Genomic DNA, 12,314 nt, shown 5'->3' on the forward strand with positions numbered 1-12,314 from the left:
TAGACATTCTCACTCTCCAACAGATTTTTCCAACAGATTACCAGTGTTTAATAGAATAATTGAAAGTTTATGTCTCTTAATTTAATAACGAAGCAATATAACAATTTATTAGGAATATTATCGCTAGCCTTTATTATATTATTTAACGGGCTATTTAAATATTATGAATTATTTACAAAACACAAATGCCAAATCCCTCAAAGAAAAGCACTCCCTCCTCTTTTTGTGTAGGCTCCAGGATTGGTTCAAGGTTGGATGCGCGTGCCCTTGTCGCTGGCGCGTGCGTGCCCCGTCCTTCAGCAGAAACCCTGCGCGCGATAACGCGTCAGCATCAAGCAAAGGATCACTAATATTTCCAATAAATGATACGTCTGATAGCTGACGAACTGCACGAGCTTGCTCCACTCTGGGATCGCGGATCCATATATCAGGGGAGACGGGGCGTGTTTGAGGTGAGAGTGAACATAAGTGATGCTTTTGTGATTGTGTTGTGCATTTTGTTGGTGATGCCAGGTTTCTGAGGACTCGTGCAAGGGTCTGCAGTTCCGCCTGAGGAGCTGTCTGTGGTTCTGAAAGAATCGAGTGTCTGTGCAAGACTGTGCGTTTTTGGTTACACGAAAATTAGCTCCCTGCTCCATTTTCTGGCGGTCTGAAGCAAGATAAGACAACGAATCTCGCTTGACACACCATTAAGCCTTCACATGCATGACATACGGATGCAGCGCGAGGTGGAACAGTGTTTGCATTTAATTGGCTGTCCCACCGATCCTGCAAAACTGAGAAGTGTGTTTGATCTGTGACCTGCTGTCATCAGTTTTTTATTTGAGCGTTTACGTATAATCTGTTCATTTTAACCTTGAGAGTGAAAAATCCTCTAATAAATGGTTTTAAGACATCCAAATATAATTGCAATCCAAATGATAGCCGTAAAGCATCAGAAATGACACAATCAGGTGGGGATTATCACAAAGACATTGTCAACTGATCTTTAGTCCTGCAATGTTGCACTATCATAAATACTTTAATTTATTTATTCTTTTTTTTTATCATATCATTCAAGATTTGGTGTTTTAAGCAGCGAGGTGTATCATTGTTTGTTGTGTGCCTTGTTTCTCTCTATCAGGTGTATATCCACTGGAGTAGCTGTTCTGCAGAGTTTTTAAACCATGGCGAAGAACAACAGCCTCCATCCAAATAGCAACGGAGAGACGGACGACTCGCCAAACATGCTGGTTTACAGAAAGGTAGGACTTTCGAATAATAATTTGGATTGCTTTTGGTTGCTTTATGAAAGTTATTGACTTTTGAACAAAACTAGTATGATGAGCTTTGTTCCGAGCACAGTTTTGGGGAAAAGAATGCATGAGCTAGTTGTTTGAAAAGCCAGTTTCTGCGTAGACTAAAATCTTGGCTACAAAAAGCTGCATTTCAACTGTTGTTGCCCAGAAAAAAAGAAGAGTTTGTCTACCACACACTGACCTTTTGTAACAACGTTCCCAATTGTTACAATGGGAATGATTTATTAAATAGCATATTCATTTAACAGCAGGCTATTTATTGGCTTCACAGCAGTGTGTAAACATTATCATGGCAGCTTACAAAAAGGCTGCAACATTATTTTGGCTAACAAATGTTTACGACATTAAAATACCCTTGTGCTGCTAATACAATTAAGCCTTAAAATCAACCTTCATTATATAGCTGACCCTTGTTTTAATGTATAGCAGAATGGTTTTATTGTGTTAAGTCGTGTCACCAATCGTTATATAAAAATGTGAAGATATTAAAGTTGAGGTTCGGAGAAAAGTTTTCACAACTTTTGCCTTTGTGACAACTTCCCCTTGTGACTATGACACTGGAGGGCATTTTCTTGTGAAGCAACAGGGATGAAAAAAAAGTAGAGGCGGACATTGAAACTTTTTCGACCTTTCTTACTCTCCATCTTTCTGATGATTGGTAATTTGCTCATCACAGCCAAAGTCATTTGTGTTGCTGATTGGGAACTGAAGTCTATCATTGTGCCTGAGAGCCCCTAATGTTACCACTCGCCCTGTGGAGTCTCAGAAAAGAAACATGAATTTTTCACAAAGCCATTATCACATAATTTAAAGACTTGTGTGGCAAATTACAGTTTCCATCATGGTCAGTCGTTGTGTCATTAATTAGTAGCCTGCTTAAATGAGTGCTTCCCTGAGATGAATTCATCATTCTAGTTTCTAGGCCGAAGTTAGGAATGGGTGATATACTGAATATTCATGATATATTTGTGATGATTTTGCATAGTGAAATAAAAATAACATTGTGATTGATTTTTTTTTTTGCATACATTTGCATACTAAACTTTGTTAGTTTTGTTTCAATGAATCGATTCAACATCTCTGGATCAAGATTTGTGTAGAAAGATGCTGTTTGCGGCCATATGGTGTAGCTATGACATCTACTAGCAGGGGCTTACAAGACCGTGCTAACCAGCCAAACCTTGACCTAACCCTTTGATACAGCAAAGACCCAAACTCCTGTCCTGTGCAAACACAACTAGTATTTCCTATGTCCTGTTCCAGCTTGCCCTCCTGTCTCTCCTGAGCATGTTCAATTTCAATCTGTTCCCTTAGGTGTGGCTGAAATATGTTGTCAGAACATGACAGTCAGATATAGTTTAGAGACAGTGAATCATTCATCTATCAGAGACATCCTCTTGCAGGACTCAATTTTTTTTCTTCCTTCTTTCAATTCATTTCCTTCACCCTTCAGTTGATTTTCACATTTCCTCCATGCTGCTTCAGTCCTATTAGGTGTGCTGTGCCGTGGAGGTGCAGGGAGGAAAGGTACTCTGCAGTCAGAGATACTGTGGCTCTTTCCTTCACATCACAAGACATTAACTCACCCAATTCAGAACTAATAACTACTGGCCAGCCCCTTATCACGGGCTTTTCTTACAGATCTCAAAGCGCTGAATAGATTTATGAAGGACCCTAGGCAGAACAGGGACGCTTTTCCCGAAAGCATCACAACCATAAGTGCATCGCAAAAACGGCCATATACGAATCGCCGTAGAATTACGGATTGTTTCCCAAAAGTTCTTGAAAATGTTCGATTTACAAGTGCTTGGGAGTAACTGTAGTTTATTTATGTGCACACATTTACTTGTGCACAGATAAATGATTTATAAATAAAAAATTGGTTTGATGGTGATTTTAAAATTAAATGAATGATTCTAATGTGACATTTCGGCATGTCAAGAACAGAAAGCGATTTTAAGTAGTGTGTGAACCACTTTCTGACATGATGTACTTATTTGCTTATTATTTATTTATCACCAATGGTCCACTGTTGCCATGTGCTCCATGAAAAATTATAAATATTACAGGATAAAAATAGTACACTTACATAAACACAGAAGCAAATAAAACACCAGTAAAAAAACACTCACTGATAATATAAAATATATTGTTAGTGTGTTGTGTTACTGCAGGAGTATGGTGCATAATTTTGTTCCAATTCAGTATGAACAGATGGAATTTGCACGCTTGGTTGCCCACCCATGAGTTTGCATCTCTTTGGGAACAGTGGGAAATATAACGAGGAATTTGGTGTAAAATTGGCTTGGAAATGTTAAATTATAAAGTGACCAAGAGTGGCCACCAGTAATCATGAAAAAATTGCAGCTACTGTTGCATGTGAATAAATCACAATTGTAAGGCTGTTGAACTCTATAAATGTAATTCTCAGTTGTCTACTTGATTAATTCCTCAGCTGATGTTAAATTATCATTAGTTGTCTACATTTAGTTTGAAGTGTAGAATATTATCTAGCAAGGTGCCAGCAGTTTGTTCCCAGATTAAAAATTAGAATTTTTTGAATCTGAATAAGCTTTCAAAACACTTTTTAAATGTGAATACCATTAAATATATTTGCAATACAGTGCACAGCATGACCTGACAACATTATAAAGTAGTAAATGTCACAGGACCTAAACCTGAGCCTTGTGGGACTTCTTTCAATACTTGCAATTCTTGCAATTAATAATAATTTGAATGTGACTTGATGAAAGCATTAGCACTTCTTTAGCATGGACACTCTTTAATTTATTCAGCATCTTTTCTTTTACTTAATTTAAAGTTTTTACCATCGTACATCTTCATGCACGTCCCCTTTGCTCAACATCGAACACAATGGTGAAATAAATAATGCAATAAAGATCCTGTGTAGATGATGGCCGTTTTATCTCTCTTTGTGTTTTGTTGCATAGACCTGTACATTCTTGAGTTGTCGTACTCTGTTCTTGATGTGAGGAAGAGACAGACAGAATGAGAAAGAGACAGATACAAAGACAGAGAGAGGGGGAGACAGAATACTAAATCAGGAAGTGTACAGTGTCTGTTATATAGCATCCAGAGCTGTTGGAGAAATAGATGAGTCACATGTCCCTGAAGTACTGCCTTCGGCTTGTTAGCCACACACTTCTACATGCATCTGCTGTTTCACACTGTATTCCATAGCTAAAGTGTAGCTGTGACAACTAAAAACACTGATTTTGTATGTCTGTTGACCAACCATAAGTACAGTTGAAGGTAAACAGCTGAGAATAGACAAATTATATCTTTGTGTAGCTAAATTACAGGTCAAACGTTTGGGCACAGTTTACGATTTTTTTTATTCTTTTGAAAGAAATTAATAATTATTTTATTCAACAGGGTAGGGGTCAGCGATATGATCAGAATCTCATATTACGATATGAGTAATACTAGCCTAACTAACATAAGTAAAAAAAAACCTCAAGCTTACTGAAGACAAGTAAACAGTCAATGATAAAAAAAAGAACAAAGAAACCTATTACAGGCAATAGGACAAAAAAACTACAATAAAACAAAGATACAAATGAAATTAACCTACCTGAAAAACTAGAGCACTAGAAACGCTGCATAGTAGGGGTGTGACGAGACACTTATCTCACGAGACGAGACACGAGAACAAGACGAGAAGAGATTTTTGCAAAAAATTTCAGAAATCCTCAATGACAAAATTCATGACTGGAAAAATAGTATGCAGGTGCATTTTGCAATGTTTTAACTAATAATCTTCTAATACATGTCATTTCAGGTCTACTTTATGAGTATGAATTATCAAATGCATTGAAACAAAACAATATAGTACAAGCACTGTAAAATGTTTTTACTGACTGGCTTTTCTCCTGTATGATTTCACATTAGTCTCTTCAGACCTTACTGTACATTTAAGAGCTTTCAGAACTTCTGATTGAGGCTGTGTGTGACCTCCTAACTGAACTCCTTTACATAAATTGAACAGAGAAATAAAAACAGTATAAATAACAAAAATAAATAACAGTTTTCTCTTAGTCTTATTAAGTGCAAACAATAAGTTCAAGTGCAACCATAATCAAAGTTAACACACAGACTCTATATAATTGTTGTGAAATTGCTGTTTTATTTTAGCCTGGCAAGCAACTCTCCATAGACACGGCTCAATCCGAGGGCCGGGATAAACGGCTGTCTTTCAAATTCCCTCTGCACGCAATAGGACAACGCTTCAACTAACCAGAGCGTTTTCCCAACAGCGGAGTTAACGTTAGTTGATAGATTCAACTTTTGAATCTGGCCAGCAAAACTACGAACACATCTTCCTTTTTTAAGAATGACTTAAGTGCCGTTCTTTGCTCTTTTCTCAAAGAAAAACTTAACTCCAAGTCCTCCAGAGTCGTGGCCAAAGCCGATTCGAAACACTGTTCGCCAGCAGCAGCCGCCATTCTTTATTTTCAAGTAGCAGGGAACCGTCGCAACTCTGTCATCATTATGTTAAGCTCGCCCCGCCTACTGTATACACGATGTGATTGGCCCTGACCCAATTTAGGTTTTTACAGCTCCGAAAGTCAACGGAGAGTTGCTAGATTGCGTCTAGATTTCTAGGCTAGTTTTATTTTGCACCGGCAGTTATAGGGTTAATACGGTGAGTTTGGAAAAGGCCAGGTAGAGAGAAACAAGACTGGTGCGTTTGTCTCTACAGTTGTTCTTGCGGTCCGATTATAAGTTCAGAAACGGAGCCTCCCTTGTCTGTTGTCCTTAAGACGTTACAGTACTCTCTCAATATTCAAAGTGCAAACAGAGACTAAAACAGAGACCATAGTCACAAATAAACAGTCCAGAGATGGGTATTAGGAGACAGACTATTGTATGTATGCAGCCTAATTTGTGCGCAATGCGCATCAGGGAGCTTGTATTTTACTTTCACTTTCAAATTCGTGATTGTGCGTTATGTGTATAGGGAGCAGCGGTGCTGAGCGCATTCCACAAGATAAGACATTTCAGACGTTTAGTCTATGTTGCGCAACGAATCCTCTGCCGTCGTCACGCGATCAGTGAACTGCGATTCGTGCTGCACTGATTGCGACGGCAACTCGTGCTGGATGAGCAGAGCAGACTTTCACATTAGTTTACACCACGTTCCAAATTATTATGCAAATTATATTTTACACTGATTTTGCAAATGACAGTCAGCATAATTTTCAAGTCACCAACCGTTAGGGTAGAAGTCGAATTTCATTGAACAAACCACCCAACGAAAACAGTATTTTTTTTCAAAAATAAAAAACTCAAAACGCTCTGTTCCAAATTATTATGCACAACAGAGTTTGAAAACATTGTATAGGTTTTAAAAAACTTATAGGTTTTAAAGAAGGTCATATTTACTGAAATCAAAAGTTATTTCAACCAAACACATCTTAACAGGGCAAGTTACATGTTAACATAGGACTCCGTCTTTGATATCACCTTCACAATTCTTGCATCCATTGAATTTGTGAGTTCATGGAGAGTTTCTGCTTGAATTTCTTTGCAGGATGTCAGAATAGCCTCCCAGAGCTGCTGTTTTGATGCGAACTGCCTCCCACCCTCATAGATCTTTTGCTTGAGGATGCTCCAAAGGTTATCAATAGGGTTGAGGTCAGGGGAGGATGGGGGCCACACCATGAGTTTCTCTCCTTTTATGCCCATAGCAGCCAATGATACAGAGGTATTGTTTGCAGCATGAGATGGTGCATTGTCATGCATGAAGATGATTTTGCTATGGAAGGCACGGTTCTTCTTTTTGTACCATGGAAGAAAGTGGTCAGTCAGAATACTTTGCAGAGGTCATTCAGGGACCCTAAAGGGGCCTACCAGCTCTCTCCCAATGATTCCGGCCCAAAACATGACTCCTTCACCTCCTTGCTGACATCGCAGCCTTATTGGGACATGGTGGCCATCCACCAACCATCCACTACTCCATCCATCTGGACCATCCAGGGTTGCATGGCACTCATCAGTAAACAAGACTGTTTGAAAATTAGTCTTCATGTATTTCTGGGCCCACTGCAACTGTTTCTGCATGTGAGCATTGGTTAGGGGTGGTCGAATAGTAGGTTTATGCACAACTGCAAGCCTCTGGAGGATCCTACACCTTGAGGTTCTCGGGACTCCAGAGGCACCAGCAGCTTCAAATACCTGTTTGCGGCTTTGTAATGGCATTTTAGCAGCTCCTCTCTTAATCCGATGAATTTGTCTGGCAATAACCTTCCTCATTATGCCTAAATCACAGCCTTTGCGATTTCATAATCACACCAAGATAGATCGGTTTAAATGCGACTTAGGGTTAATTGCGATTAATCGTGCAGCCCTATTGTCAAGAGCAGCGAGAGATTTTCTCTCTTTTGTTGTTTGATTAATATTAATGACACAGACAGCATCAGGTTTATTAGGCTGCTGTTACTTTAAGATCAAATGCATGGATCTAATATACTGTTACACATGTGTTTTTTCCTCAACTGTTTACATTCATTTAAGATATAAACGACTACAAGGATACTCACAAAGACTGGCATTTTGTGTGTATTTGACTGTTCAAGCCAGTGGTGAGTTCAGAAATGTTAAAGTGAGTGGACCTCTGTGAAATGCTATTAGTAAATGTAATTAATAAGTGTAGTATTATTTTTTAACACAATAGGCCACCTGTATGCATACAGTGACATCAGCATTTTCTTTATTTTAATAGTTTTAATTTGAATAATTTTAATAGTCACATTTCTGACATTCCTAAAATCTCATTTGCATTCCTATTGTCTAAAAAGCTCAAGTGTTGATGTACAGAGTCTGTTCAGAGTCATTTCAGGAATATGTGAGTGTATATAATAGCTGTCAAGGGCTTCCACAAGCACACAGCATTTGAGATGCACACATTGCTAAAAACTGAGTCACACATCCAGGCAAACGTATATGCTCATAAATGTAAACGTGTACACACATGCATATTGTAGTACTCCTGTAAGACACTTCTTCAGCTGTTGTTTATAGCTCAAGGGCAGCATAAATTTCTCGCATTAAAGGAAGCTGAAGGATCTTTAGAGTTTCCAGCTATCACACTGTGTTGAAGATGCTCAGTCACACAAACTGCTCCTGAATATAATATAAAATATAATGTAAAAAAAAATCTCTCTTCGCTGATGGAGACACCAATCTGTTCCAACATGACCATCTCCACTTCTGCCTTCTTCTCATGCATAATTCATATCCAGACCAGCATGCCTCTTTTTTTTATCCCGCTGTACACCCTATGTTGAGTGACTTCTACAGTATCTCAGCCAAACCCTGCAAAGGGCCTCTATGCAGTATGAGAAAACAGGATTGACTCAATCAAGTGTTGAATGGCTTGTCTTTTTTAATCCCTTCTTCTTGATTTAAGGAATGTACATCCTTCATTGGTGAAGTGGAGTTGCCATCGGTGACAGACTTATGACTCATCATGTGCTATCTTAACGCTCTGCGTACGCCTGTCTTCCGGCTGTTACGTCAGTGTGGTTTTGTGGTAACATATGTGCTGTTGGTGGGGGTTGTAGTGGGGAATGCGATGGAAATGAGGAATTGTCTTTCGGATGAATTTTTAGACTCAAAACCATGTTGCGTGACTGACACTTAAGCGGAGGTGCCATCTTCTCTTATCACCACATTTTAGGCCAGATTTACTAAACAGGGCAAATTAGCGTGAGGTCAAAAATTTGACCTCAAAATCTTCTGACGACGCACAAATTAAAGAACACAGCTGGATCATTTCCATAATGATCAATACAATATACCAATTAGCGTCTGGTTTGAGACATGCTTTTTTGGGGTGGTAAATAATGGCGCAAAAGTGGGTTTGCGCTGACGTAAGCTGTTAGTAAATCTGGCCCTAAGCATGTTCTTTTGACTGTTTTATGTACTGTTTGTGAGTGTGTGTGTGCACGCATTTGTTTGATGCAACTCCCGTCTCAGATCCAAGCATGATATGTGTGTGTATATGTATACATATTTTTTAATACAGTATTTATGCTTTCAAAAATACATATAATATACCGTTCAAAAGTAAGATGTTTTTACATTTTTGAAAGAAGTCTCTTACACTCACCATTCACCAAGGTTGCCTGAATTTTCAGCAGCCGTTACTCCCAGTCTCATGATCAATGTCACATGATCCTTCAGAAATCATTTGAATATGCTGATTTGGTAGAAACATTTCTTAATATCAATGTTGAAAATGGTTGTGCTGCTTAATATTACGGTGCAAACCGTCATATATATATTTTTTTCAGAACTTTTTGATGAATAAATGTAAAAGTAAAAATAATAATAATTCTTACTGACCCCAAACTTTTAAATGGCAGGTTATACATATTTTTTATGCAATATTTATGCATCCAAAAGTCATGTTTTTTGCAGTATAGAAATAGAACTTTGTCAAAGTAGATATTTATTTTGCTGTGACTGATTGAAGCACAATTTGCTCAAATTAGCCTATGTCATACTCTTGCTAATGGGTTAGGATGGTCGACAAGCCGATAAATTTGATTAGTCAATTAGCAAAATTGACTTAGCTTTAATATTTTAGCAGCTGTGCTTTAAAGGGGATGACTTTAGATATGCAACTTTTTGCAGAGGGTCGCCAAATGCATTGATTCCCTGATGACAGTTAACTCTCTCTGAGAAGTTGCAAATTAAATTGAAAACCCTGCCACTACAGCCATTACAGCAGCACTTTTCCAATAAGTATAGCGCCTTCAGTAAAGTTCAAGACAATTACTGCCAGTCTTCAAATTGTTTGCTGTGAGCGATGTTCTTGTTATTTTGCATGATCCATCTCAGGTTCATTTGACAAAGACACTGCTGTGCAATAAAATATATTGTAGATTTACCCTATATATTTGTTGTATATTTGTCAGTTATCAAATTGAAGTGCTGAATGTTCTGGGATTAAGTCTGTGTTGTTTTTTAATTGTTATTTTATGTACACATTCCAGCATTTTGCTGTTAAGCGCCAACTAGCTGTTCAGGCAGTTGACTATATGTAGTTTTGCACATTCCTGTTGACCTGTTTTTTAAAAATTTTAAGTCTATGAAAATTCAATGAATCTTTCGAATAGGGCTGTGCAAAAATATCGATACAGCTAACTATCGCAATATTTTTTTTCACGCTAGTGTATCGATATTCCAACCTCTAGTAGTATCGATACTTTTTAAAAAAAATCATGTTTTAAACTGATTTAAAATGACGTTAGCATTTCATCAAATCCCAGTGTCAAACGACCTCCTCAGTTCCTGTAGATCGCTGACTCGCTGTCTACGTTGCCCGTACGTACATCGTCACGGCCACTGTCTCAGAAGTAAGTGGGAGCGAGTATGGCGGAAAATTTAAGAGCGCCTCCAGCTTGCAGAGCCAACGTGTGGGTGTACTTTTGTTTTTAAAATAAGTCAGGGAGTAATGAACAATATGAAACAAATGCCGTTTGTAAGCTTTGCTAGCCTGGAAATCCAGACCTAAATCTAAAAGATTAATGGTCTGGCGTCGACTAATGAAAATCGGCCAGCTCGAGGGGCGGCACCAAGCATGCATTTGAAAATCTCACTGCACGCAATAGGATAACACTACGACCAATCACAACAATAAACCCCATACGCTTAGCTACCAGCGGAGCTAACTGGTAGATTAGACCATACCTGTCAAGTGTCAACACTCCTGTTTTTCCCGGGTTTCTCCCGATTTTTAGCCCTATCTCCCGGACCCCTCCCGGTTTGTTATTTCTCCCGGGAAACTCCTGTAATTTGCATGGCCCAAACTCCTTTATGAGTAATCGGACCAATATGTTTGTCTAATGTTGACCAGTTGCCAGATCTTGTATTAAATGCATTATATTCACACAATCCACACACCATATACAATTTCAACCCGTTTGTCACCTCAACCTGGCAACCTATAACCCAGTTGTGCAGTCGCGGAAAGTTTAACCCCCCGAAAGCGAGCCGATATACATGGTGAAGGCGGTGTCCCCGCAGTACACTTAACAGCATGAGCCTACCTCTTGCTATTCGCCAAACCGCACCCCCCAACCTCCCCCACCCCCCGTGCCGAACGGTCCCCGCACAAATCTCCCGGATTTTGAAAACCAAATGTTGACAGGTATGGATTATACTCTTACCATATCCGGTCGGCAAAACAGCAAAAACGTCCTTCTTGCAAAGGAACGATTAGAGCGGCGTCTTCTGTTCCTCTTTTAGATAAAAAGCCAAGTCTAACTCGTTCATTGAAGCAGCCAAAGCCGTTTCAAACAACTGGTGTTCATCCATAGCCATCTTGCAATGTTTACTAATGACTTCGACGTCACATCGCTGTCGTCATCTGTTTAGCTCGCCTCTGGCCCGCCTATATCAGATAACCCGATGTGTTTGGTGCAGCTCAGATCGAGGGGCATATTTAATGAGCACCATTACTCGACACCAGAGTAACTCACTGAGCAAATTCAACTTGTGCTCTCGCGAGAACTCTGGATTACCAGGGTAAAGCTTTGCTAGGCTACACAAAAATGTTCAGGAAACAACCAACTTGCGTTAGGCTATCACTTAAGACACCAAGCAGATGAAATGGCGGCACTGCAACCTCCGCCGAATCTGTTGATTCAAGGCAAACTACTCTGGATAATAACACCACCAAGCTTCCGTCTACCTCAGCTCGTGCAAAGAAGAGAATGGAGTCGTGGCGCATTTCATTTGTAAGGATTTGCGGCCGTATAGTGTGGTTGAAAACCCCGGCTTAAGGCATATGGTGAACACTATGGACGCGTGCGCTGTGATCGCGACTCGCAGATGAGTTATCAAATAGGCCTACCAAAAATTTGTTTTCAGCATAGTCAAGTCACCTTTAATTATATTGCGCTCTTTGCAAAACAGAGATTGTTTCAAAGCAGCTTTACAGTGATAACAGAAAATGAATGCAACAACTTTTGTTAAAGCATTTAC

General features: G+C 39.2%; 1 protein-coding gene across 1 annotated transcript in view; it reads left to right on the forward strand.

Moving 5' to 3' along the window:
- The first annotated feature begins 301 nt into the window (after window positions 1–301).
- The window catches only part of rgs7a (regulator of G protein signaling 7a), a 60,149-nt gene continuing 48,136 nt past the window's right edge, over window positions 302–12,314 (forward strand). The window contains exons 1-2 of the mRNA XM_084096886.1: window positions 302–452; window positions 1,124–1,244. Coding sequence (XP_083953012.1) covers window positions 1,167–1,244 — 78 coding nt within the window. The 5' untranslated portion in view covers window positions 302–452; window positions 1,124–1,166. The remainder of the gene's footprint in view (window positions 453–1,123; window positions 1,245–12,314) is intronic.

Source organism: Abramis brama (assembly GCF_963993115.1).
Source record: "Abramis brama genome assembly, chromosome: 21".
Lineage (NCBI taxonomy): Eukaryota > Metazoa > Chordata > Actinopteri > Cypriniformes > Leuciscidae > Abramis > Abramis brama.